This window comes from Chanodichthys erythropterus, chromosome 9, assembly GCF_024489055.1.
Source record: "Chanodichthys erythropterus isolate Z2021 chromosome 9, ASM2448905v1, whole genome shotgun sequence".
NCBI lineage: Eukaryota > Metazoa > Chordata > Actinopteri > Cypriniformes > Xenocyprididae > Chanodichthys > Chanodichthys erythropterus.
In genome coordinates, this window is record NC_090229.1 from 17355987 (window position 1) to 17383827 (window position 27841).

General features: G+C 35.7%; 1 protein-coding gene across 2 annotated transcripts in view; it reads left to right on the plus strand.

Moving 5' to 3' along the window:
• ipo11 (importin 11) overlaps positions 1-27841 on the plus strand; it is a 178353-nt gene that overhangs the window by 94111 nt on the left and 56401 nt on the right. For both annotated transcript variants that reach the window (XM_067394838.1, XM_067394839.1), the window contains exons 22-23: positions 10821-10897; positions 27609-27688. In XM_067394838.1, coding sequence (XP_067250939.1) covers positions 10821-10897; positions 27609-27688 — 157 coding nt within the window. The remainder of the gene's footprint in view (positions 1-10820; positions 10898-27608; positions 27689-27841) is intronic.

The window sequence follows — 27841 nt, forward strand, 5'->3', positions numbered from 1 at the left end:
CAGTGCAGACTGCAGACATTTCAAAATAAGAGTCACTGTGTATAATGATGGTTTATAATGATTTTTTTCCTGGTCATTATTTTGTTTACACAATAAACTGTATTTAATTTAATTTCTATTCAATTCTTAGTAAACTACTGTGTCTTCTGTCACACGAAGGAAAGACTAAGAACATTATTTGACACATTAATCAATATATTTTACAAGTATAAGGGTCAACTAAACCTAAAACTAGGGATGTCCCGATCACGTTTTTTTGCCTCTGAGTCATTTGATTTTGAGTATCTGCCGATACAGAGTCCCAATCCGATACTTAATAGCCTACAGAATAAAGAAGAGCGAAAAAACAGATCCAGGAACAGTGATTTTCAGGTTTTTCAGGTATCTAACAGTTTTCAAATAGCAATCAAATATAAAATATCACTGCATCAGTGGTGTAGTCGGGGCCATACGCACGCATACGCCGTATGCTTACTTTTTGCTCAGGGCTGTTTGCGTATTACGACTTGTAAGGATCAGTATTTGCGTATACCCATTTGTTTTTTGCTTCGAAAGTCCATAAAATATTCTCCTGTTAGCTTCCCCCTTAACTGTGCGTCCAATGCTGTTGTGTAAACTCGCGATTCTTTGTTGTAATCATCATTGTCGGCTAAAAAAGGCTTCACAGTGCGTGTTCGCGCTGCAGTGAGAGAACTCCGATCAAAGCCACTCGGTGTTTTGAGCCGTGCATTGAGCACAGATCTCTCACTGCAGCGGTCACGGCGTGAGAAATATGGTGAATAAATAAGACTTAATTAATTATATAGCCTACATCATGCGTTCAGTGCTTTTATAAGCACTAAGTTCCCGTACAAAAGACCATCAGCGAAACTGAAGCTTGTTTATTTAATGCATGAGTGGTGCGGGAATCATAAACATAGGCAACTCTGAATCTTATCACGCTCCAAAAGTGTGATAAGATTTCCACGAGCCATCCCGACACTGATGATAAAATGTGCGATTCATTTGAATATATATTGAGAGTGAAACACTTTAAAACGCTATAAGCTTTTTAAACTATTCATCACCCATCCTTACTAGGGTAATAGTACACCACTTATTTTTTTAGGACTACACCACTGCACTGCATATTATCTTTACTGTATAAAATAAATAAAGATTAATTATTATTGAAGTTACAAAAACTATTCAGTCAAGAGCAGTGATTTCTTTGTTATTTTTTGTTTGATTTAACATTAAATACAGGCAGCAGGAATAGTTGTTTTCCCATGCACGATCCAGTACATATACTGTTCCACATGCGCTGTCTTTCTCGACTAATATACGTTCACTTAAGACATAACCGACTATGTTTGCTAGGATACTCGCTAGGACGGGCATGTTGACATAATTTTTGTATGAATTTGGCTGCCGAAGCGCAAGACTTGAAAGAGAACTCAGTATTTGCGCGCTGACTGGAATAAGCGTGTGCGCGCTTCGGATGAGCGCACACAAATCTTCTCTCAGCGCATGCGAGTTCTCTTTCGCATCTTGTTCTTTAAGGTTTAAATCAGCAAGGCTTAAATGAGTTAGTTTAAACACAGACAGCAACGTGTGCTGTTCTGGTCTCACCTGCGCTCGCGCACTATCAACACCCGGGTGATGACGGCGTAAATGACTGGACATTACAGTAGGCACTCGCAGTTAACAGTTTACAAAGAGTGACTGTTTTGTCCACGCTTTCTGATTATCGTTGTTGTAACGTTTTGTGCATCCATCGACTGAAACAAACATTATCTGAACTCTGTCTGTTTTCCATGTTGCTATTTTAAACAAACCATATCATCCAATAGATGCGTCGTCATTCGAGATGTGGAGAACCGTATGGTTAGATTTTTTTACCGAGAACCGTTGCACCCCTAATACATATATATCAGAGTCCTGATCGGGAGGTAATGTCCGATTCCGATCGAGTCTGAAACCACATGATCGGCCCGATTTCCGATCACGTGATCGGATCTGGACATCCCTACCTAAAACCAAAGAAATCTTCATTACTTGAAGTAAACGTTAACTGAAATAAAAAATAAATATCTAAAAAAAAAATGTAAAGTCTAAGCTTTAGCTTAACCTGAGGTATTAAAATAACAAACAGAAATAAAAAATTATAGACATTTAAAAGCAAATACTAAAAGACATAAACACAAAAAATTACTAAAACTTTTAACTAAAATTACAATGAAAACAGAAAAACTAAAAATCAAATCTAATAAAAATTTTAAACAAAAACTATAATAGTACCTCAATGATAAGTGTTCAGATATCCCTGAAAGTACTGAATTTTGCTCTTTCGTGTCTTTTTGCACTTGAACGGTCAAAAAACGTCCGCTTTGGCAAGCAAAGTACAGTTGGGTGAACATAAACAGTTTGGGGAAAATGTAGGCCTACCTATATCAGTGTATAGGATCTGTGTATTGTTAGAGAAATGCTTAATGCATTTCAATTTAACTAAATTAAATAGTAAAACTAAAACTAGACTAAAACTAAAACAATTTCCAATGACTAAAATATGACTAAAACTAAATGGCATTTTAGTCAAAAGACTATGACTAAAACTAAATTAAAATTTGCTGTCAAAATTAACACTGCTGGTAAGTCTTCAAAAATGTATCTGAGCCAAAGGTTTAAAGTAGGAATAAAAGTTTCAACACAATCTTTAGGTCCTTTTTCCTTTTGTACACTTCCAGTCAAAAGTCTGGACATACCTGACTGACTCAGGCTTTGGGGTTTGAATTGGTTTTGACAAGACGACGATATATGAATTGTGCCTACATATGAATGTCTTTTCAAAAATGTTGGTAAGTTTAGAGGCGGTGAGCTGTTATACTCATAAGTGTTACAGTGACATCTCTATACAAGCAAAACTTAAGGAAAAACTGTACTAGAAAAATGTTGCTCTCTTTCTTCCTCATCCTCGTCTGCGTCCTCATTATTGCCTGCACACAAATTCTCTGTGTTTACAGTGTCATATGGAAGTTATGACTGCATGCTGTCTTTGTTATTGTTCTTTTGCGCATACGGGTCAGTTCAGGACCGTAACAAGTTCATACTCAAATCTTAAATTGGCCACATTTAAAAGATGATGTGAACAGCCAAAAAAAAAAATCATAAGAAGTGTCCCAGAACAAGCTGTTTGCAGATTCTACTTTTTGTAATGTCACAAAATTCCTAGGCCCCATCAACGACTGCTAATGGACTCTGCTGTATTAGCATAGACCCCGCCCTGAGTGAGTTGTATACCGTCCACCATTTTCTCCAGGCCGGAGCAGCTGTAGCGACAAGACTGTCTCGTGAGCAACTCAGGTGTTTTGTTGTTGGATGTAAGAGTGAACACAACAGTCTTCATGTACTCCTGACATCAGAGTCGCTGAAGACGCAGAGGATTAGTTTTATTTTTGAAGGGTATGTGCCCCCATATACCTAAATTCGTTTATGTCTGCACAAATCATTTTACACCAGACTGCAAAGGGCCAAGACAAAACACAGGTTTTGCTAAAAAGTTTTTACTCAAGTATGGATCAGTACAAACGGTTTGTGATCCAGCTTATGTCTCTGAGGTGATACTGGTCACGGCAGTAATGAAAGGGAGAGCACACACTTTAGTAGAGTTCATCAGAGTTGTTTTATGGATATAAAGTTTACCATTTTATTAAGCATTTATTTGTTTATTTGTTTTTTGTTTATCAGTGTTTTTGTGTAATTCGTTGTGAATGTTGATGATAATGCAAGGGGAAGAGAGAGTTTATGGATAAGGGTTAGGCTTAGACTTTAATGCGCACTTCTTGTACTGTTTTATTCGGCTCTTACTGTGATTTTATGGAGTGAAAACGGACACTTCATCTTTGTGTGATGTACAATAAACTTCATAAAACTCACCAGTGAAGTTTTGGCCATCATTTGGGTTGGGTCCACTACAACAGGCTTGTACTAATAGTGGATAGAAAGCAAGACAACAACATAAGTCAGGGGTCAGGAGCCTTTTTGACCAAAGAGCCATTTTTTGTTAATGATTTTTTCTAAAAGATTATACAAAACATGCTTTTTTTTCAATATTATTTTAATAATAGTAACTTTTTTAGGTCCATATACAACTAAAATACACAAATATAATTAATTGTGCTCTGACTTTGAGGTTGATTTACCACCTGAGGAGCATAAATTCTCTTCAGAGTTCTCACTGTGTGTGTGTGTAAGTGAAGAACAATGCACACGCACGATGCTTATGTCGATAGTGTTCATGTAAATACTCACCAACAATGAGTGTATTTGACCACTTAGGCAACTGAAGACCAAGGCTACTGTGCTGTTCCGTGTTCCACTTGGAGCATGCGCACAGAAACATCCTGTCAGAAGCGGATTCAGTTCTCTTTCACAGCTTTAAGTTTCCTTTTTTTTATCTTCATGACCCGCTCTTTACTTTTTCATTTATTCATGTTTCATTATTAATAACAGCAATAGTCCTGCCCACTGAAAAGCTGCGCAGATTATCATACAGATATAAATATGACACATTTTAATACATAAAGGTTTATGTGGCAAAAGAGAAAGTAACCAGTGCATTGTTTCGAAATGTCTCTTGGCAGAGAAGAGCACCCTTTTCAATAAAAGGATATATTTCAGTCCAGTCACTATTTTACATACTTTTACATTTTCGCTGCTTTTCATTTCGCCGTTACCTCAAACAAGCTGCGTAGCCGCTTGAATCTGAGCGTAGCAGGAGCTCTAGGTTACCATTGAAATGTAAGTGGTTTGCCATTGATGGCTGTCGTGACAATCGCAAACAGCGCTTAACACACACTTTGGTCGGTACAACCTGAAATATATTATAAACTTTTCATAAACTTCGGTAGGCTCTACAACAAAGGAATTGCTGATCTCTAGTAATGCCGAATTTTGAATCGATCGTTTGTTGGTAAAGGGTGAGACCTGGTGAGCCAAAAGATTTTTATCAAAGAGCCAGGAGTGGCTCGCAAGACATATGTTCTTGACCACTGACATAAGTTATAACTGTAATTAAACTAAACTATACCTGTTCTGTCTCTATGCAGCATACAGCATACTGCTGACAGTTTCTGTCATTTTCAGTGCGTGAGATTGTCCTGATTTTTTGTTGTCGGTATGCCAGAGCACGAGCTGTTGAAGCTTTGCCCTCTTCTTCAAAGGGAGCCAGGATTTAATTTGTATTTAAATGGGCACACACAAAAACGTTTTTAACATGTTATAAAAAAATTATCTGTGGGTTATTTTGAGCTAAAACTTTACACACCCTGGGGGCATCAGATACTTATTTTACATCTTGTAAAAAGGGTCATAAAAGGTCTGCTTTAAGGCATGCAGTGTGAACAGGGATTATAGGGAAGTAACCACACAGGTTACTGAAGTCAGCGTTTATGCCTTCATTTATAAGGTGATGTGTCACAGTCGGAAGGCAGCAAATTTGTGCGCAGGCGATAATGCGGACGAGGATGAGGAGAAAGAGCAAAGGTTTTTTTTCTCTTATAGGTTTTCCAAGTTTGGCTTGTATAGAGCTGTCACTGTAATACATTTAAGTATAACAGCTCACTGTCCCTCCAATGACTAACTTAGCTGCCGTCTTCCATATTCACTCAGTGCCCAAAGAACCACCGGTTTGTAAAATCTTTCAGATGTGACTCCCATCAGTGTAGAATTGTGACGAATGTTGATATAAAGTGGCTTAAAAGCAGCAAGAATTCCGATATTCACTGTTCAGACTGAGGTCGCATTACAAAACATCTGACCTGTATCTGATTTAGGACCACATATGGAAGTGGCCCAAATCAGAATGGAAAAGATCAGACTCCATTCCAGTGTTCACACTGTTATGAAATAAACAGATCTGTGTCACATATGACAAAAAAAAAAAAAAAATCTGATTTGGGCCACTTTTCCCTGCCATCTGAACATAGCCTGCTGTTCGCACTGTTATGAAATAAACAGATCTGTGTCACATATGAGCAAAAAAACTTGCCACTTTTGCCTGCAGTCTGAACTTAGCCTAGTTGCTGCTGTCCCTGCTCTAGCACTTGCAGGGCATGGTATGTATCGTTGATCTTATCAAGTTTTGTTTATTGCACCAAAGATTTATAGATAAGAGCAGTTTACAATAAAATTCAAAATGGCTAACAGGCAATACAGTTAATCTTGAATATGACTGGTCATTGTACTTCATATGACCTAAGGAATCTCTAGAGGTTTGGCTTTAGGCCATATTATTAAAAAAGTTATTGACAAATTTAACAATTAGTACAATTTCCTAAACTTTACTTGCATTTTTAAATCCTCAGGGCACTGACTCTTACTAGATGTTCTTTAAGTAGGTGAATGCATTACCAAGGTTCAGCCTCATATCTGTGTTGTCTTCTAAATAGGAAGAAATGCTAAAATAAAGTAGTAAACAACAGGTGGCAATGTAGTTCACAATATTGGATGATCAATTTGGTGGAGATTGAAAAGAACGTTTCTACTCCAAAGGGGTCAAAAGTTATAAGATAATGAAAAGTCAAACTTTGAGTAGGCCAGATCTCTATTCTCCAGCAGTGGGCTGCCATAGATCAATACAAAAGAGGCACACACTTTTGATAACAATAAGTAGTCTATCCACTGTCAACTTGACTGGTATTGTTTACATTATATTCTCACTTCTCTCTTGTTTTACCTATACTCTCTGTACATTCCACATTCTCAGTATTCTACTGCTGTCTGCTCTCCATATCCGTATACTGTCACAATTTAATTCTATGTCTGTGTCTATCTATATATATCTGCTGATCTGATCTGAATTAACTGCAGGAGTGGTTTTAAATCATCTCATGCTTCTTCTACATTGATAGAGACTGAATTCTGTAATATAAGGAATGAGGAATTTTATTTACTTTTATATATTTTTTCGGATTCAAGTTTATTTCTTCATTGCCCTAAAGACCCCATTTGTATTTGATGTCACATTTCACACACCATGGTGCATAAAAAGTTAAAGTCCCCCTGTAGTCAATTATTTTATCCCTTAAAACTCGTCTTTGATCACCAAAATGACATATTCTAAAAAAAATTCAAGTGAAAAAAAGTCTTCATGCCTTAAAATAGCTGGAATGTAACTCTACACCCTTGCCTCATTTAGTATACACCAATCAATGAATATGCAAATTAGCCCCGCCTCCACTCACTCACACCAGCTAGTCTACTGTTGCTGTAGTGATGAGCAATTTGTTGTTTGTGTTGTGGATATTGAAGAAAAAAGCTTGCTTCGCTTCATATATTCAGTTTAACAGTTGTGCAACTGAACTGCTCATATTTTCTGACGCTTAAATTGTTTTAAATTATGAATTGGTAAAATGCCTTTGCTGAATGCATGTCCTGATTTTGCTAAGTTAGATACGTTCCTGGGTCAACATATTTTGTTGATCCTGGAACAACATTCCAGTCTGAAAATTTAGTCTTAACCCTATTCCTACTCCTAAACCTAACCCTAGCCATAAGTTATCCCAAAAATCAGATGGAAAGGATAGATGAATAACACTGATGTAGAACCACCAATTCATGATTTTAAGCCTAAACTTGACATAATCTGTAAACTTGTCCCTCAAATCTGATTGGTTGATTTGAATTTTGTTCAACAAAAATGTTGACCCAGGAACATGTTGAACTCAGCAAAATCAGGTTATGCCACATGCACACGCTCAGAGCAATATTGTTTTAGCTATGTTTTATAGTATTCAAATATTTCGAAAGACAAAAACATGAACTTTATTGGCTTTACTTCAAGTCAGCTGTCACTTTACTTTGGCATGAGCTCCTATGCGCTCACACACTTGGCACAGCCCTTGTGACAGTTTTGTCATTAATATGAATTAATATAATTAGCCTTTTGCTTGACTACGTTATCAAACAGCTAATAATGTGTTGCTAATGTTACACACACCATTCCTGTTCTTTATCTCAGACAGAGACAGAAAGCTGCCTTCTAACAATCAGTATCCTTACAAACGCTTTGAACAACTCAGAACGTCAGTGGAGAAAGGCATATAGTTCAACATATCAACAGAAAATATACGGGGATAACCTGGCTTCTCTCGAGACTTTCCTGCTTCAGAGCAGTCATAGTTAATGACATGCTAAAGCCTGCTGGCACGTTGTTGTGGTTGGTTACAAATTTTCATCCTTTGTCAGCTTTCTTCATACTGCTAGCTTGCTGCTCACAATTTTTGAAGAAAGTCGACTAGTGGCATCTGGTTGATGCCTACGACATTGCTATGGCAATCTGTGCAGATATGCCCACACTGGCTGAATCCTGGTCCTAATTCTGGAATGTGAAATGCAAATTATGATAATTGAATTGGCCTTGTTAATTTGAATTGAGTTCATTTGAATGGAATTAGCCACAACCATACTGGAAGTTGAATTGGAATGACTGAAAGACGAAGTTTCAATTCAAAGAACTTCCATTCTGATTTCGATCCAAAAAAATTATTTCATGAAATATACGTTATTATTCTGTAGGTCAGTGATATATATATATATATTTTAATGAAATTAAAATTGTATACATTTTAACCAGAAATGCTCATCTTGAACTAGCTCTCTTCTTCTTCTCTATTAGAATTCCGGCAGTGTAGACACTGCTAAGTGTATTACTGCCCTCCACAGGTCAAAGTTTGAACAAATTTTTATATGCAATATGCTAGTTCAATAGTATATAACAATTAGTTCAAACTTTGACCTGTGGAGGGCAGTAATTCACTTAGCAGTGTCTACACTGCCGGAATTCTAATAGAGAAGAAAAAGAGAGCTAGTTCAAGATGAGCATTTCTGGTTAAAATGTATAAAATTATATTTATTTATATTAATTTATTTTATAAAATGAGTGATTGTTTCTATAGATAAGACCATTATTTCTCGTCTGGGTTCATGTAGAACAATTTGAAGCTACACAAACTAATTTTGACCATCAACTGTTTGGTGCCCATTGAAGTCCACTATATGGAAAAAAAATCCTGGAATGTTTTCATCAAAAACTTTAATTTCTTTTCGACTAAAGAAAGAAAGACATGGAAATCTTGGATGACATGGGGCTGAGTAAATTATCAGGAAAAGTTTATTTAAAAGTGGACTAATCCTTTAAGCAAGGATGCATTAAATTGATCAAAATGGCAGTAAAGATTTGTACATTGTTACAAAAAAAAAAAAATCGGTTTCAAATAAATGCTGTTCTTTTTAACTTTCTAATCATCAAAGAATCCTAAAAATGTTTCCACAAAAACATTAAGCAGCACAACTGTTTTCAACATTTATAATGATTTGAAATGTTTTTGAGCAGCAAATCATCATATTAGGATATGTTCCAAAGGATCATGTGACTAAAGACTGGACTAAAGATGCTGAAAATTCTGCTTTGCCATCACAGGAATAAATTACATTTTAAATTGTATTAAAATATAAAACATTTATTTTGGGTTGTAATAATATTTCACAATAATTGATCTCACTGACCAAAATTGTTGAACGATAGTATATATAACTAAGTACAAATTTCTAGGATTTTTTTTTTAACTCTTTTTTTTAAACCTTTTTGCTATCTCAGTTTAAATTCTGAAATTTAGAGTATTTCAGGTTATTTCAATTTTGAATTGTGTATAACTAAAAAGTGGGTATTTCATTTCTTCGTAATTTTGTATTAACAAATTAACATTATCATGTTAACACATGGTCTTTATATGGGTTGAGATTTACTCAATACATGACTGAGGATATAGGTGTCATTTCTTCTTTGTTCAGGATATTCCTAACCTCAGGAATACAGCTAAAGCATTGCACTTGTCTTAACTGCCTTAAATCTAAATGGGATCCCAGTTAGTGGCTGTTTCCCTCCTGTCAACCACTGACACATAAGGCTTAAAAGATTTGTGTGACAAATTGCCTGTCCAGATGTGAATGATAGCATGAATCATTGGAGTTGTGCCTCGGAGGAACTGAGCCAACACTTTTTTATGTAAGTGCCCCATATTACACTTAGCCGTGCTGTCAAGCGACAAGACAATGCTGAGTCAGGAGAAATCTTACGCATAAATTAATTTATCTTCAGCTCCGGTTTTTAAACCGTATGCCCTACATTCCGATCAATATTGTCCGTGATAATAAGCTCAACCCTCCTTTGTATTTACCATAGATTTCTTCTGTAGTGCTGTAATTCACACACTTGCCATCTTTATCTCCTTTCTGAGTGGATTTCTTTTCTCTCCGTTCCGTCAGTCTTCTCATTGTCTTCGCTCATCTCTTTGAAGAGGGTTAACACCCCCCTTTAAGTTCAAGGCTTCAGACTCGCTCTCTCGTTTTGTTGTTCTTCCCTGCTGTCCAATTTTCATTTTCTCTGAGTCACTCTATCTCTCTTGTATCAAGACAAAGAGAGTAACTCTGTACAATAACTCAACCTGCACAAAGACTCCTCTGTAGCCTCTGGATCAAATATAGCAGCACTTCAACAAATTTAGCAGCATCCATTCATTTTCTGCAATGCTTTTATGAAAGATCGCCTGTTTTGTTTAAAGATGGAAGATGCTCTGCTTGAAGCCACCCTTTTTATGAATTGATGCCATGTAGTGTTTCCATGGACACTAAAAGCATAGTTCTTTCATTGTAATATTTCTATTATTTGAAGGATTTTTTTTTCTCCATATCATCATGATCAAGTTACATCTTTGACTGAAAAATGGTGTTGCATTTTAAATGAAGGCTGTTCAAATGGCATGATCTTTTTCTTCATTCAGGTTGGCGACTTTAGAGAACAGCCCTGCCATCACACCTGAGCTTCTGAGGATCTTCCAGAATATGTCTGCCCTACTTGGTAAGTAGATGCCTCTGTATTAGTTTTTCTTTAAGTGTCCAGTTTCTTTTTTTATTTACAGATCTAGCTAAAAGCCAGTGCCAATTTAACTGTCAAATGGACATGCCCTGAAATGCAGTTCACAGACTTTTCCATCTGAATTCATTGTTTCAATTTAGATAGTTGTTGACCTCAGTCTTTTTTTATTATTATTATTTATTTAACGGTTTCCACCTTTTTCCTATGCCCCATGCACAAATTATGGGAGTAACTTCCGTTAAGCTGTAAGCAATCAGCGAAAGTTTTGCTCAATGATAGCAATAATAAGCATTTTCAAAACCTGGGTACAATAAGATGACATAATTCTACTTACTCTTCAACCATCAAACATTAAAATGACATTTAAAAGTGTAAAAGCATTAATAAAATACTACCACAGACCATGAATAACCCGATTATTTCTGCAGAAATATTACGGATGTGTTAAATATCACTGTAGGAATATATGTCTGTATTATGTAACACGTTGCCTTAATCAAAAATGTAATGTTAATTAACTGGAACATTGAGTGATAATATTTCACAGTGATTTCCATCATCTTGACAGACAGTAAATATTGTATTTACCAGTTTTAGAAACATTCCAGTAAACACTGTTTATAGAGATTAGAAGTGAAAAGGGGAGACAATGACATTTCAAAGCATCTGTGTGAAATCAAACCTGGAAAGAGACGTGAGGATTTGGGTAGATAATTCTTGTTAGTCCGCGCAACTCTCTGAAATGCGAGTAATTCACTCGTACGCGGATACTGAATTGAGCTCTCTTTCACATCGTCTTGCTCTTGAAAGGTTATGTAGTCGGTTATGTGTTGAGTGAACGTAAACAGTTGAGAAATAAAACGCAAGTGTACAATATCAGTATACTGGATCCGTGCATTGTGTCTTAAAGTGACAGCAGCTTAATATTCCAATAAAAACTCAATGCTCTTGACTGAATAACTTTTGTAACTAAAGAGGATTCATCTATATTTAAATTATACAGCGAAGTGCTATTTTATATTTGATTACTTTAATTTCTCTACATAATCTGCCTAATCTGTATCTAACTACTGTTAGATCTATCTGAAAAACCTAAAAAGCACTGTTTATTTCATTATTTTCATAGTTCTATTGTTTATTTGTGCTTTTGGTTGTAGTTTGATTATTTGTTCTTATTTTATTAGACTGTTTACTTTAATAGTGTTTGAATTTTATATTTTATATTTATATTTAATATTATATTCATGTGTTTTTTTTTCATGCACTGTAAAATAAAAAAATTACCAGCCGATGGCTTCAGTGTGTCCGTAGAGGGTTGCCATGTCACATTAAATTACCAAGCATAACATTATTCTCTTGAAGTCTGAACATGAGAATATGAAGAAAACAATGTACAGCTCATTCAGTCAAACTGACAGATAAGGATTTTCTGTAGCGCATCCTTATGATTTGAAATGATGTGTTTCAGTCTTTTTGAGTGGAACTTCCCCAAACCGGAAGTGCCTCCCATAATCTAAAACGCAGTAGGCTCATTGGGAAAAAGGTGGATAATTTGCCCTAATTTGTTCTTATTTACTTACACTTGTATTGTTCCAAACTCATATGTCCTTTTTCTCTGGAACACAAAAGGTGAAAATATAATGGAAGTGAATGAGCACTTGAACGGTTTAGCTCCAAAAATGATGCAAAAGCACAATTGAAGGATTATGAAAAGTGGTCCCTACGACTTGTATGCTATATTTCAAGATTTCTGAAGCTTTGTCAGACGGGCAGACTGAAATTGATCTTGTTATTCACTGAAAGTTGTAACATCTGCCTTAGCTCATTTGTATGTTCATGAGAAGAGTAGTGAGATCTGATTAGTCAAGTTTTGTGGAGAAGATTGTTTCTTTTGTGTCTTTTGCTTGAAGCCAGTATTATTACGTGATTTATTATTATTATTATTATTATTATTTTGAGTGAACTATCCCTTTAAGTTTCCTGTTTCTTTTTGTTTTTTTTTAAATGGATCAACCTAAAAGCCATATTTACTTTCGAATGGCCCTGAAATGCAGTTTACCAGCTTTTTCCTGCTGAATTTTCAGAGCAGAAATAAGTTCATCCTCCTCAATTTTCTCAATTCTTGTTGGCTGAATATAAACTTGAGTTGACCTCAATCCTCTAATAAAATGGGTTTTTAATTTTTTTTAAAAACTTAAAAAGTCAGATTGATTGTCAGTCAACAGCTTACTTATGATGTAGTTCTTTTATTCATGTGGGTGTTATTCAATTATTTGAGCAGAGGACAATTTCATAATTTAGTTGGTAGTTGTTGAGCATTTTATTCTGCTCAGTTCATTCCCTTTAAGGGTTGTCTCTCACTCCTGTATCTTTAATTCACGTAAATGTTATTTTGGTTGTAATAGAACTGTGTCTCAGATGTGAATACGATGATTTTCAGAGCGACTGAGGCGACACAAAAATTGCTGGTTTTGCTTCCCTGGGGTTGTATCAGAATTAGATAATTAACAGTTTGATTGGGGCACTGTAATTAAATATGCTTGCATCACCGCCTCATAGCCTCTGGGAAATGTCACACAGAAATGTTCGCTCGAGAGGAGCCATTCAAGCATAAGGCCAACACCTCTCATAACCTTAGATAGTTGGAAAGATGTGTAGCCGTCAGAGTTGAGGGATGCTAGAGGTCAGTACGAGAGAGAGAATAAGAGACAGCATTTCATTAAAGCATCTGCCGGCACATTGAAATGCAAAGAGAGGCAGCTGATTGAAGCGATTTTTCCATTTGCATGCTCATTTCTCCTATCCTCGTCTCTTTCAGGTGCTGATGGTAATATTAGCACAAGGGCCTGTTAAGACTCAGTCTCTTTCATCCATTCTTCAGGGAGCTAGTTAAGAAAAAAAAAAGTAATTTCTCTCCTTGGAATGGAATGAGGATGGCCGGAAATGAGTCTAGCAATGTCGAACGTACTGGTACTTTGGTACTTGATACTTAAAAAAAATATAGCTACCAACATTAAGCCCAGGACACACCAAGTCGCTGTCATGCCATTTTTGAGCGTTGATCGGCTTAGTTTTTTCTGTGTGTTCTGCACTGTTGGCTCTAGTCAGATGCCATCAGGTTTTATATTTTTTTTAATAAACATGTTGAATCTGCGTCAGCACCATCGGTGAGAGAGAGAACTCTGATTGGCTGTTCAGCTTAGTAAACGAGTCAGTGCACAGAGATAAAAGTGAAAACGAGCAAAGAAGTCAAGACAGTGCAGACAGAAGCCTATTATAATTTTACGTCATCTTACCTGAGCATTCCAATGTGCGAATATTTTCATAATAACGTGAGCTGACTGGACTAAAGAACGTGATCAGCATGATTGATATTCAAAATGGATTGATGGTTTGAAAGATGAAAATTTTGAGACTATTGATACCTGCTGAAATGGACAGTTATTTCAAAAAGCACATGCTAGTTGACAGTCGCCAGTAGTCCTTTTGGTGTGTTCAAGAGATGCAGCCAACAAAATGAGACAACAGTCAGATTTCGTCACCGCTAGTTATCTGGCGATGGCTTGGTGTGTCCTGGGCTTTAATTGTTCTACAGTATTGACTCAGTTGAGTATCTGAGTGGTGTCTGAACATGACCAAAGGCAGTGAAACATACGTATCCATGTAAAAGTGAGCTTATACCTCATGATAATGTGACATCAGTGGTCAAAATATGTGTGTTAGCTAGATATTAATGTTATGTAACCATTGTAATATCGACATTGTTTTGTCATTAGTCAGTGTAAACATAAAAGAAAATTACAGATTTGTGCCATAAACCTTGCAGTGTATGTCTAATATACCCTGCTACTATTATGCAGTTATTTTAGTTTTTATTATATTTTTGTTAGTTTTTTATTTTGAATTAGCTTTTTTTTTTTCATGTTTTTAGTTTTCATGTTACTTTACATTTTAGTCATTTCGTTGTGCATTTGTCGTTTTATTAGTTTTTCAACTAATATTCATATTTTATTTTATTTCATTTTATTTCAGCTTTATTTTAATTAACAGAAATGAAAAACACACCACTTAGTGTATTTCTTCATTCTTTATTGCTGTTAAATGATTGCTTTTAAAAACTTAAAGGATAAAGGAAATACTTAAAGGATACTTGCCATTGTTTTGATTTAATTTGATAGTATTAATATAAATATTTAAAAATTGTAGGGATATTGGTCGGTACTAGGTTTTTGTTTTTTCCCTCAATTTATGGGTATTGATCTATATTGGATATTTATTTGTGCATGCTATTTTTTTTTTTTTTTTTTTTTTTTTTTTTTTATACAGAGTATCATTGCCCTCATCTAACACTCAAAGTTAATCTTTAAAAACCCAAATAATTTAATAACTCTGTTAAATGCAGTCTTTAGCAAATCTCATGATGAATATCCATTTGTCATAATGTAAATCATAATTTAGTGATGCCTAAATTTACAGCATTTAAACAAATTGATTTTAGTTTGTAGTGTTTTTGTATTGTATAGAATTTTAACATTGGCTAATTATCAGTTTTAGGTCATAACATGAAAATAATTGCTTACTTAGTATCATCTTAGTGACTGAATTTTCTTTTTCTCTGAAATCTTGCATAAATAGCACCGCTTTTATAAATGCAAAGTGGGACAGGTAAAAAAAAAAAAAAAAAACCTCCCTTAGACAAAGTGTGACAAAGAAAAAGTTTCAGGTTGTCGCCTACAGCCAACACTCCTACGATCTCAGCGCACCGTCCGGGCCAGCTTATCTGCCCGGATGATGAAATCTCATCATCTGTTGTAACTCTATGTTCTTAACGCTGTTCGACGGGGGGCAGATCTCTCGCTGTGATCCAAACAGCTCACTTTCCTCATCTCTCACTGCTTGCAGCTCCTCACCTGCTGAGGTCTGGGATGAAAGGCTCCTGCCATGGCCCTCCTGCTGACTACACTACTGTCTTTCTCTCAATCTGGAGTGTGTTCATGATGCGGAGCTGGTTTAGTGAGACGCTGCCATTTGCTTCCTGTTACAGTGAAATGCCTTTAGTAGTACATTTAGCTTTTGAATGTGGAGTTTGGTTAATCTGCAATCACTTGCTATCCCAGTGTAGAAAACGAGATACATTTTGAAATTGTTGAAGTCAACATTAAATCAAACTTTATTTGATTAACTACAGTACAAATTAAAGTGTTAGTTCACCCAAAAAGGAAATTTCTGTCATTAAGTACTCAGCCTCATGTCATCCCAAACCTGTAAGACCTTTGTTTGTTTTCGGGAACGAAAAATTAAGATACTTTTGATGAAATCCGAGGGTGTCTGATCCACACAAAGGCAGCAACGACCAGAGCCGGCCAATACTGAGCCGCTGTTCGGACGTAAACACTGAAGCTCTGGATTCAGACCGTTTTGCAAAGGCATTTTACCAGTTCATAATTTAAAACACAATTTAAGCGTCAGAAATTAAACTGAATATACGAAGCGAAGTAAGCTTTTTTTCTTAAATATCCACAACACAAACAACAAATCGCTCATCACTATAGCAACAGTAGACTCTCCGATCTGGCGTGAGCGAGTGGAGGTGGGGCTAATTTGCATATGCATTGATCCGTCTATATTAAATATGTATTTTGGTGATCAAAGATGAGTTTTAAGGGATAAAATAATTGACTACAGGGGGACTTTAAGAATTTAAAAGCAGAAATATGAAGCATAAAATCACTTAATTTCTTATGTTAAGTTGTTTAAATCATAATTTTGTTAGTCGATTTAGCCTTTAAGGCATTTCGTTGTTATGGAGACAAAGTTGTAAAATTGTATACAGCTTTAAACAGAAAAGGTTACTTTTATAAGTGACTTTTTCCCACACTAAAATCATGTTAACAAACATACTTTACATCATGGTTCATACAGGCACCACCAGGACTTTTAAGTCGATTTTTCCGGTTTGTAATCCTCCAATTTCTAAAACCTAATTTCAAGTTTTTTAAGGACCTTCTGCAATCCTTGCTACATTTACTGTTTATTGTTGAAATGGTGAATATTTTAATGTTGATAGTTTGACCCTATTTACAGTTCTTCCATTTTAGGTGCATGCAATCTTGATGTTAAAACTACTGCTTAACATGCCAAAGTATGTGTGGCAAATGAGAAGTCATGGGTTCAATGAGTTTTTGCTTTTCCTTGTTACTGGGCACGGTGTCCTGTGGACATAATGCCGAACATCACATGAACAAACAGGAAAACGGGTCTCACTGAGTCCGCTTTTCAGAGAAAGTGTTAACAGCAGTACGAACTGACGGCTATATCTATGGACCTTTCGTTGTTGCTGATTTATTCGATTTAAATATCTAAATGCTAGTAAGAAGGGAAAAAAAACTTTCAGATATCAATCTGCGTATGCGATGGACTTTTGTTATGCTCAACTTTGCTCATTCCTTTGAAGGTATTTTGAGTAAAACCTGTAACTCTAACTCTAACTGTATATTTAACAAACAAATAAATATAGATAAATTATAGACATATATAGGTTAAAAAAGTAGAGTTGCTACCAAGTTAACTTCAACTTGATACTCTGCAGTCAGGGAATGAGTTTTTGAAAAATGGATTGCAGCACTTCTAAGAACACATTTGATATTAATTGTAATATATAATGTTCTCTGAATGGCACTATTTAGTTTGTTGTGTTGGTGCTTTACACATTTACTCTGTGCTATCAGACCTGTGAAGTGACTTTTCCCATAACCCGCAAGGGGGTTACAGCCTATAATGGAAATGTTGACACTTGGTTTAATAAGATTTTCAGAAATGTAATGAACTTCTCTATTTATGACAGCAGAGCTTCATTAGCAGTGTAAATACTCCTACTTATTCTCACACACACAACAGAAATCCCATAATAAGTAAACTTAGGGCCATGAGATTTGCCTTTTTAAATGCCAGATCGTTTGCAGCGGTTTTAATAACCTACCAAAATTTCATACCCATTTGTGTGGCTATTTCAATAGCACCGGTAAATGTCTGAAATGGGGCTGATGCCTTATCCTGTTTGCTTTACTTACAGCAGTTCACAGTGGCAGGAAAGTCATTGCTTTTTCAAGAAATCTGTTTCTATGGTGAGTTATTTCACTGTTACTGATGGCAGTGGTTGATGATCTTGACAGCGCTAGAATTGCCCCCCCTTTCACCCCCAGTTTTATCAGGCCCTGCAGTAGAAATGCTCACTGAATTGTCTTTTTTTTTTTTTGGACCCCAGCAGCAAAAGCCCATAGATTTTCTCAAACCAAATGTGACTTCACCTCATGCACATTTCAACGACCCTTTGACTGATTTTCTGCAGAGGTGGAAAAATATTTTTCGACTGCCAAAGTTTTAGTCTGTCTCACTTGAAACTGCTGAGCATGTACTTGTGTGTTTTTTTCATACTTGTGGATGTATGTTACTGCCAGGGCAAGTAATGAGGCCGGCTGTTCCTGATATGCTGAGAAACGCTTTTTTGGCTATAGATATGCTGTTTGTCTGGATTTCATCTGAACAAGGGATGCTCCATCTGCCTCTTTGACTATCTCTTTGGTGGATCTCCAGACATATTTTTTTATGAAAAATTGGGCCTAGATGCTTGATCTGTCAGTATAGTGTTTATTGACTGTGTCAAAGAGTCATAGCCACAAGCCTTTAGCAATGCCTTTATGCCTTTATGCTAGTAATTCAGCAGTATCTACATTTCATAACAAGCCCTTAGAGGCATAAAAAAGTATCTTGTTTTCCTTAAGGACTAAACTTGCATGCAAACAAATATCAACAAGTGGCTGTGTACAAAGTCAGAATCTGTACACTAAAAAAATATAAGTTTGAGTGAATTTACGTTCAACCAATAAGCTACATTGAGTTAAAGGGACTTAATTTGTAACATAAACACACATTTTTAAGTTGATTACTTAAAAAATTAAGTCTCAAACTACCAGAGTTGTAGCCCTGAAACCAATTAATCTTATCTGTTTCAGTTCAAATCAGCAGCTATCATAACACATGCTAACATAACTTATTTAATATTTATATTTGATGAACAAGTATATTACTTGTCACTGGTATTAGCACAGTCATTGCTTATAGAGTCAATGACTACTGCCTTCATGCATCTACTCTACAGCACAGTGGTAACCACAAAAACTTCAACATAACAAACTCTTTTAAATGTCAAACATAACTGCGTTAAACACTAACAGGTCTTTCCTTTCACTAAAAATAAATAAATTAACACTTAATTTCTAGGGATGGGTATTTCGAGCAAAAATAATATTCGATGATCGCTGAGAATTATTCGAAAAATCGCACCTCTCCCCGTATGTACGCATGCATAGGCTAAACAGACACATAAACGGAGAGAGACTATTCTTGCTTTCAGTCTTTTTTCACAGCCATTCATAAAGGTGCGGAGCAGAGCGAGCATTTTCAATTAATTCCAAAGTTATCAAGACAATTTCATTAAGTTACATCAACCTATTTAAAAAACAAAAAACAAATGCCAATTAATGCAGAAATTTGAGTTTAAATTACAGATAATATTAAGTTGGTGTAATGATAAACATTATGTCAACAGAACTCTACAAAATAATGTTTGAAACTTAAAAGGTTTAATCAAAAAAAAAATGCATGGTTGCAAGTTAAAAATTGCAATTTATTGTTTTAAGTTCTGGTAACAGCTTAAATTACTTTTTAAAGGACTACCACCGGTTATGTGAGAACAAAACATAATTCCAACAATTTCGCAATTCTTAAACATAGTCTTAAGTTACCGTAAAGTAACTTGAGTAACATAAAGAGTTTGTAAAGAGAAAAAAAGTGTAACATTATATTAGAGCTGTGCATTAGGCCTTAATATAATAAACCTGCTGATATCTGTCATTAATGTTAATCTAACAACAAAAGGAAAAAGGAAATCACTCACTGCTCTTGATTGAATCACTTTTAGCTTTAATAATAAATTGATTTGTAATTTTCAGTAACAAAGATAAAATAACAAAGAATTGTAATTATTAATATAGTAACTATTGTTATTAAAAGAATTGGAGGAAAAGAAGCATCGTGATGCATCAAGAATTGTTTTATAATTGAAACGTTACTATGTTACTACTGTACATCCCTGTTCACAAATTCAGGTTTAAAGTGCATCTGTCATGAAAGACCCACTATTTCAGTAAACTTTTGCATTTTACAATTACATTTACAGTAAGACTGAATGAATTAAAAGATCAGTACTCATGGAAATCTGTGACATGTCTTTTGTCTTGCATGTACTATATTTCTATTCACAGCAATGGACCGTAGAGAGAGGACAGTCTATAATCATCATAACAATGATGGCAGTATTTGAAAAATCTGCATCACTTTAATTTCCTACAGAGAGAAATGGCTTGAAACAAAGTGGGGGTTTTTTCTCCTTTCTTTTGTATCAAAGATCTCATTTATTTGAACGAAAAGATTACTGTGTTCCCTATCAGTTAAACATGCACTTATAATATGCAGAGAAGAGTTTAAAAAAAAAACTGCCTAACTTTATGCCCTTTAGCTTGTCATGAAAAGCGTAAAAAAGTCTTTGTGGTTTCAACACTATGTGCTTAAAAGCGCTGGCAAGGACACAATTGAGAGTGTCACACCATTCATACATATTGAAATGCAGTTTATTTACATAATTTTCTCTACAAAAGAAATTTTTCACACACAGGTGGAGCTCTTCACAGGGTACATCTAATTCTCTACTCCAGTTAAATTAATGTAGCATTATCATCACCTCTGTGAAAGCTGCTGGATGCATATGTAAAGCTTTTGGTCTGTCAACAGTGATGGCGAATTTCTGCTATTAGCTTTCTGAGTTTCTCAGCTTTTTGAGTTTCTTTTATAAATGTGGCTTCATGTTGACCAGACCAATCTTAAAACCTGACACAAATTTCTTATGTACATTGATTTCATTGATATTTCGTATTAAGCTAATGTGTTTACTCTTAATGTGTAACATTGGTTTCATTGCCTCAAGCTATAGCTTGCATGTGACCTTTCTCGAAATAATTTAATGACAAAAATCCACTGAGGCTTGGATTGGTTCTTCGAGAGGTTATATATCGCTTTTCTTGATTTAATGTCAGTGAAAAAGAATGGCAGCCATGTGAAAGATTTATAGAGTTGTGTTTATTTTGTTTCATTTTCACATCTAAATGCATTATCAGTGCCCTGCACACATCTGTTCAGCTGACAGGTTTTTTATTTTTTTATTTTTTCGCCTTCATGCCTCTGGGCGCTTTGGGCTTGGCCCTTGGCCGTCTGCGCTCTTGAGCACTCAACAATTCTGAAGGCCTCAGATCAGCTCTTAATGTCTTAATGAAGCAAGGAACAATGGTTGAATATTAAAAGCATGTTAGCTGGCACGAGGGATGAAATTATGGGATTTGTTTCACTTCGGTGCACAAGAAAGACCTTGTATCTTTCCCTCATTGTCCTTAAGCATTTAAATGGTCACATAGCTTAATAGTAAGTACTATTCTATTTTTTAATTTACATGTGAAATTCCACATTTATTCCATATTTATATTAGCCTGGGTGCCAGCCCGAACCCCATCCACAACAAGTTTTTTTTTTTTTTACTGGTTCAGTTAAGACACACCCCATAATTCAAGTACAATGGAGCAGTATCAGACTCACATTCTGCCTAGAATATGAGTATGACGAATATATATATATATATATATATATATATATATAAAATTCTAGCATATTTGAGCACTTCATTAAATAAAAGCACTCACTGTTTTGGCATTGATCATGAGTGAAGTCTTACTTTTTTCTTTATATTTATTTTTTTTTTTTAGTCAGTTTGTTAATTATAACAAATTATAACTGGGGCAGTTGTGGCCTAATGATTAGAGAGGTTGCGGGTTCGAGTCTCAGTACCGGCAGGAAATGTAGGTGGGGGAGTGAATGAACAGCGCTCACTTTAACTCTCATTACCCACAATTGAGGTGCCCTTGAGCAAGGCACCTAACGCCTAATCGCTCCCCAGGCGCCACAGCAAAAAAAAAAAAAAAAAAGGCTGCCCACTGCTCTGGGTGTGTTCACGGTGTTTGTGTGTGTGTTCTATAATCACTGCTTTGTGTGTGCACTTGGATGGGTGAAATGCAGAGCATAAATTCAGAGTATGGGACGCCATACTGTACTTGGCCGCATGTCCCGTCACTTTTATTTTGTTAATTTGTATGTGGCACTTTAGAAAATATATATATGATGCCTTTCCCATCCTGAAGATTACTTTAAAAATTAGATTAAAACATTTAAACAGTTAGATTTAAAAACAATTGATCTATTTTTTATTTAATTTTTGAACAAGTACATAACCAGTCAGTGTACAAAACTATCTCCTTACCTTATCCCAATTCACAACGGTAAGCTTGTAACAATGTTTTATAATTCGAGTGGTACTGGTGGGTTTTCGTGGGAAATTCGAGTATGTCGCCGTTTGTCTTTGCGTCATTAAGTCACTTCTGTTTACGTAGAGGAGGAGTCCCAGCTAGTAGGCTGCATCGCAGCTTTAAGTTAATAGTAGTTTTAAAAACATTCTATTTTAATCTATTGCTCTCAGGCCAGCCATTTTGTGTATGTCCGTCCACATCTTAAGAAATGGTTTCGGGGTCAGGTGAACCCTTAAGTCGGCTAATTGTTCAGGCGAACTACTCAGTTTTAAAAATATATAGTTTTGCTTATTTCTATTGCAGTGCTGCTATTATTGTTGGCTCATCTCTGATAGTTGCCTGCTCTTTTTCTCATTTGTAATTTGCGATCAACAAATGACTAATAAATGTTTAAAAGTAAATCTTTTTCTACTCTTCACTTTACTTTGAAGGTTTTTTACCAGTTATACATTTACTTTAAAATTTAAGTACTTAAAAAGAAAGCAGTTCATGGTTCATTAGTAAAGGCTATTTAATTGCCATTCAGGTTTCTTATACAGCCTATATAAAACTGACATGAAACCAGAAAAAAACTATTTGAAATAGCTGAATAACAGCATGTTTAATCATGCCTTAATGGACTGGTCATTATTTTCTCAGAGGGAGCAGGGTTTAGTCAGAGCAGGATTAGCTCATAATTCAGTCTGACTGCATTAGTCCAAGAATTCCCAGCTAATTATGCTCAAACATGGATTTGAATACAAGCTCCACAAATATTCATTTTACAGTTCCCTGTGGCATCAGTAATAGATTTCAGAGAATCTTAGCACTTTGTTCTTTCCCAGAAAAAAAGTCTTTTATAATACTCAGATTTAGCTTTTGTAGTCCTTCAATGCATCTTTACAATAAATAACTACAGTAATTGCATTGAAGGCAGACATTACAATTGTGATTGCTTTAATTGGCATCACACTTTGCTTTCAGACATAGCCAGCTTTTTGTGATCAATCGGCAAACTTTGAAAGGGATAACAACTGGAAGCATTGTTAATGCATATGTGATATTAATTGTAATTTATAATATCCTCTGAATGGTTTTACACAGGTTGGTTGGGCTGATTTATTCTGTGCTACCAGACCTGCAAAATGACATGAGATCAGTACCACCATTATGGGCTCTCACTCCATGTGGCCTACTGAAATGTTGACACATAGCTTAATAAGGTTTTCAGGAATGTAATTAACTTCTCAATTTGTGACAGCAGTGCTTCATTAGTGGTGTAAATACTCCCGCTATGGCATTAGTTATAGATTTAACACTTAGTTTAGCAGAAAGAAAACCATGGCGTCTTTACAAAAACTATGGTAATCATAGTGAGCAGAGATGTTATGATTGTTTTTGGCTATAATTGGTGTTATATATAATAAAATTTAGATTTATATGAGAGTATGTTTTTTTTTCTTTTCTTTTTTCTTAACGGCACATTTATGCTTTGGGTGATTTTTACATTTTTCAAAAGCATTGACTGTCCCAAAACCATAATTTTCATCACAGAATGCCATTAAACACAAATATAATAAAAAAAAAAAAATTAAAAAAAATATGGCTGTTCTCCTGTGATATAGTAGTTTGTGTGTTAACTTGCTTTATTTTAAGTCCATGTGGCAAAAAGTGGCCATACTTGAAGAAACATCCAAGAGTTCTATCAGCTATTGATGTCACAGGACATCAATATAATGGAATAATTGACGTCACTTTAACAGAAACCACAGTGTCAATCACTCCACTTATATTCATTGTACCGGTACATACATTAAATCAGATTTGTTTACCCATAGTCTGAAAAATCACTGCTGACTAATTGTTAAAAAGCAGGATTATAAGTATGCGCCCTGTTGCAGATTCAAGTTCTTTTTTCTCCATCTTTCCTTCTGTTCTTCAGCTCATTTTATGTCTCTGTGTAATAACAGTGCTCATGACGCACTTGTTACTTCGCTCTAGAGGCTGAGCAGAGCTGCCATTCTTCTGATGACATCAATATTCATAGACTAGACGAGATGGTGGAAATTAAATTGTTTTGTTACCTCATCATCATTAGACGTCTGCAAATCACGGCAAGGGGAAGCTTCAGAAAGTATTTCATTTATTTATTGTAAAATGGGAACGATTTACATTTTATTCAAATGATTTGAACTGCGGACAGCATTCTCATGATAGTGCGGTATGAAGAGGAAGCGTAAAGTGCTCTTGTACAGGAAATGGACTACTCGATACTGTTGAACAAATCCCATTTCAGAGAAAACAGCTGCTTTATCTGAACAGTGTTTATGGATGGATGGATGGATGGATGGATGGATGGATGGATGGATGGATGGATGGATGGATGGATGGATGGATGGATGGATGGATGGATGGATGGATGGATGGATGGATGGATGGATGGATGGATGGATGGATGGATGGATGGATGGATGGATTCCCTCATAGTAGCACTGGATCTTCACTGCCAGTTTGTAAATTTTTCTGTTCACCCTGCTTGTGATGTTGCATTTGAACTTAACCAGCTCAGAAAAGCAATTTATCTTCAGTTCATCAGATGAGGATGGCAGTAGTGAGGTTGTGCAGAATGGAGACCCTCTTGACCTTAGAAAAGTACAAAACACGCTGCAGTTCCAGGCACAATTGAAGCTGCAATTCTGCCATCTCTCATTACTGTTAACAATATAAGGGTCACCCCGTCCTAAAGCCCTTGGAATTCACCCCAAATCCTGTTCAGCCTTTGAGACATTTTGCACCATTTTTTAGCTGAGGTCACCATGGCTTTGTGCAAGGTCATCTGTAAAGGGAAGCTGGGACAGTTGGCCTTCGTGGTGTCCTGATTTTCACAGTAACCAACTGAAAATTATGTGAAAAGATATGAAAGTCATGTTTAACAGGATAAAGGCCACTGTTTAAGTCAAGCTCAATAAGATCAGCCACAGCATATAATTGAAAATACTGTGTCAAGGTGATTATTGGATTCCATAGCAACTGTAGCAATAAATAGCAAGATAAGCAGTAGATGAGTGGCTTGTTAATTTTTCTGCCACTGTGCATTACTGTATCACTGTATGATTATCTCTTTACTTTAAGCTTAGTGTAGTGTAAACTTGATGCATGTGCTTCACTAGCACTCCAAAGGGAAAATAGAGAAACTTGAGCAAGGGCAAATCAAAATTAATTACTTATATTGATAATAGATGAGAAAAGTCTCCATGAACTTCATTCAAAGACATTACAATATTTTGGTGAAGACTATTAACAGACACCACAAAGTGGCTTTAGATGTTAATAATTTTTTTAAGTAATATTTTTTAAATAATTATAATTTTAGATCATTTCCATATATATATATATATATATATATAATATATATATATATATATATATATATATATATATATATATAATATATATGGAAAAATTTAAAGGTGCCCTAGAATCAAAAATTGAATTTACCTTGGCATAGTTGAATAACAAGAGTTCAGTACATGGAAATGATATACAGTGACTCTCAAACACCATTGTTTCCTCCTCTTTATGTAAATCTCATTTGTTTAAAGACCTCCAAAAAATGAGCGAATCTCAACATAACACCGACTCTTACATAACAGTCGGGATCATTAATATGTACACCCCAATATTTGCATATGCCAGCTCATGTTCAAGGCATTACACAAGGACAGCCAGTATTAACGTCTGGATCTGTGCACAGCTGAATCATCAGACTAGGTCAGCAAGCAAGAACAATAGCGTAAAATGGCAGATGGAGCAATAATAAATGACATGATCCATGATTACATGATATTTTTAGTGATATTTGTAAATTGTCTTTCTAAATGTTTCGTTAGCATGTTGCTAATGTACTGTTAAATGTGGTTAAAGTTACCATCGTTTCTTACTGTATTCACGGAGACGAGAGAGCCATCACTATTTTCATTATTAAACACTTGCAGTCTGTATAATCATAAACACATCTTCATTCTTTATAAATCTCTCCAACAGTGTAGCATTAGCCCGTTAGCCACGGAGCATAGCCTCAAACTCATTCAAAATCAAATGTAAACATCCAAATAAATACTATACTCACATGATCCTATGCATGCATGCAGTATGCATGATGAACATCTTGTAAAGATCCATTTGAGGGTTATATTAGCTGTGTGAACTTTGTAAATGCACTGTATTATAGTCGAGAGCTCGGGGGGCAGGGAGCGCGGGATTTAAAGGGGCCACAGCCTGAATTGGTGCATAGTTAATGATGCCCCAAAATAGGCCGGTAAAAAAAATGTATTTAAAGAAATCTATGGGGTATTTTGAGCTGAAACTTCAAAGAGACATTCAGGGGACACCTTAGACGTATATTACATCTTGTAAAAACTGGTTCTAGGGCACCTTTAAAATTGAAGCAAATGCACTACTGCAGATTGCTTTGACAGCAATTGCTGTCTCAGAAAAACAACAAAGACAGAAAAAGTTTTTGGCAGAATATGGGAAGTTTGACAATGTTCTGGCCCAAATTTCAAAGACAACCAAGAAGTGGCTTCAGAACATGTCCATCAGGCTCATGTTTTGGCCTGGTCAGAGTCCAGATTTGAACCCTATAGTGAATATTTGCCTTTAACTTTGAGTGGAGCAACACTAAATCTTCTTCCTGTAAAAAGCTGTCTACAAGGCTGCCCCATGCAAAGTTACTTTATCTACAGTATTTGTTCAATTCTTGCTAAATTTCCTGACCAGTGTTTTGTGATTAAAATGATTAAGACCATTAAAAGGCCAATAAATATTTGGCCATTTTTAGCTTGTCCCTTTTTATTTATTTATTTATTTATTTATTTGCCTGTGTGTGTTAAACCCTCTTAAATGAACAGGTTATTTTGGCATGTCTAGATTGAACAAGTGGCAAAGGTTCAAATACATGAAGGTAATGTCTGCCACTGCAGTTATTTCCTGTTGCCTTGTCTTCTATCTCCAGGAGTGTGAGTTCTCGATGAGTCAGAGTTGCAGTGTTTTGAAGTTGTCTTGTCTGTGCTCCAGACTGCTGTTTTGCTATATGAAAATGTAACCCTTTTCCCATCTTTCCACACTACTGTCTCCCTCACTGCTGGTTTTCATGTTCTCTCCCAACTGTTATTTTTCTCTCCGATATATTGCTCTGTGATATTGCTTCACCCTGGTATCATTCTTATTTTGTTTCTCTATTTCAGAACTGAGCTCTGAGAACGTGCGCACGTGCTTTCAGATCATCAATGCCTACATTTATCTCTCAGCTACAGATTTCTTACAGGTAGGCATAAAAACGACTTCAAACAAGAGGAAATTCAAAGAAAATGGGAATGACTCTGAACGTAACCTTATTTGCACTTTCTCAAAAGATGAATGTGGCACAAATCTAAAGACTTGTGTGTGTGTGTGTGTGTGTGTGTGTGTGTGTGTGTGT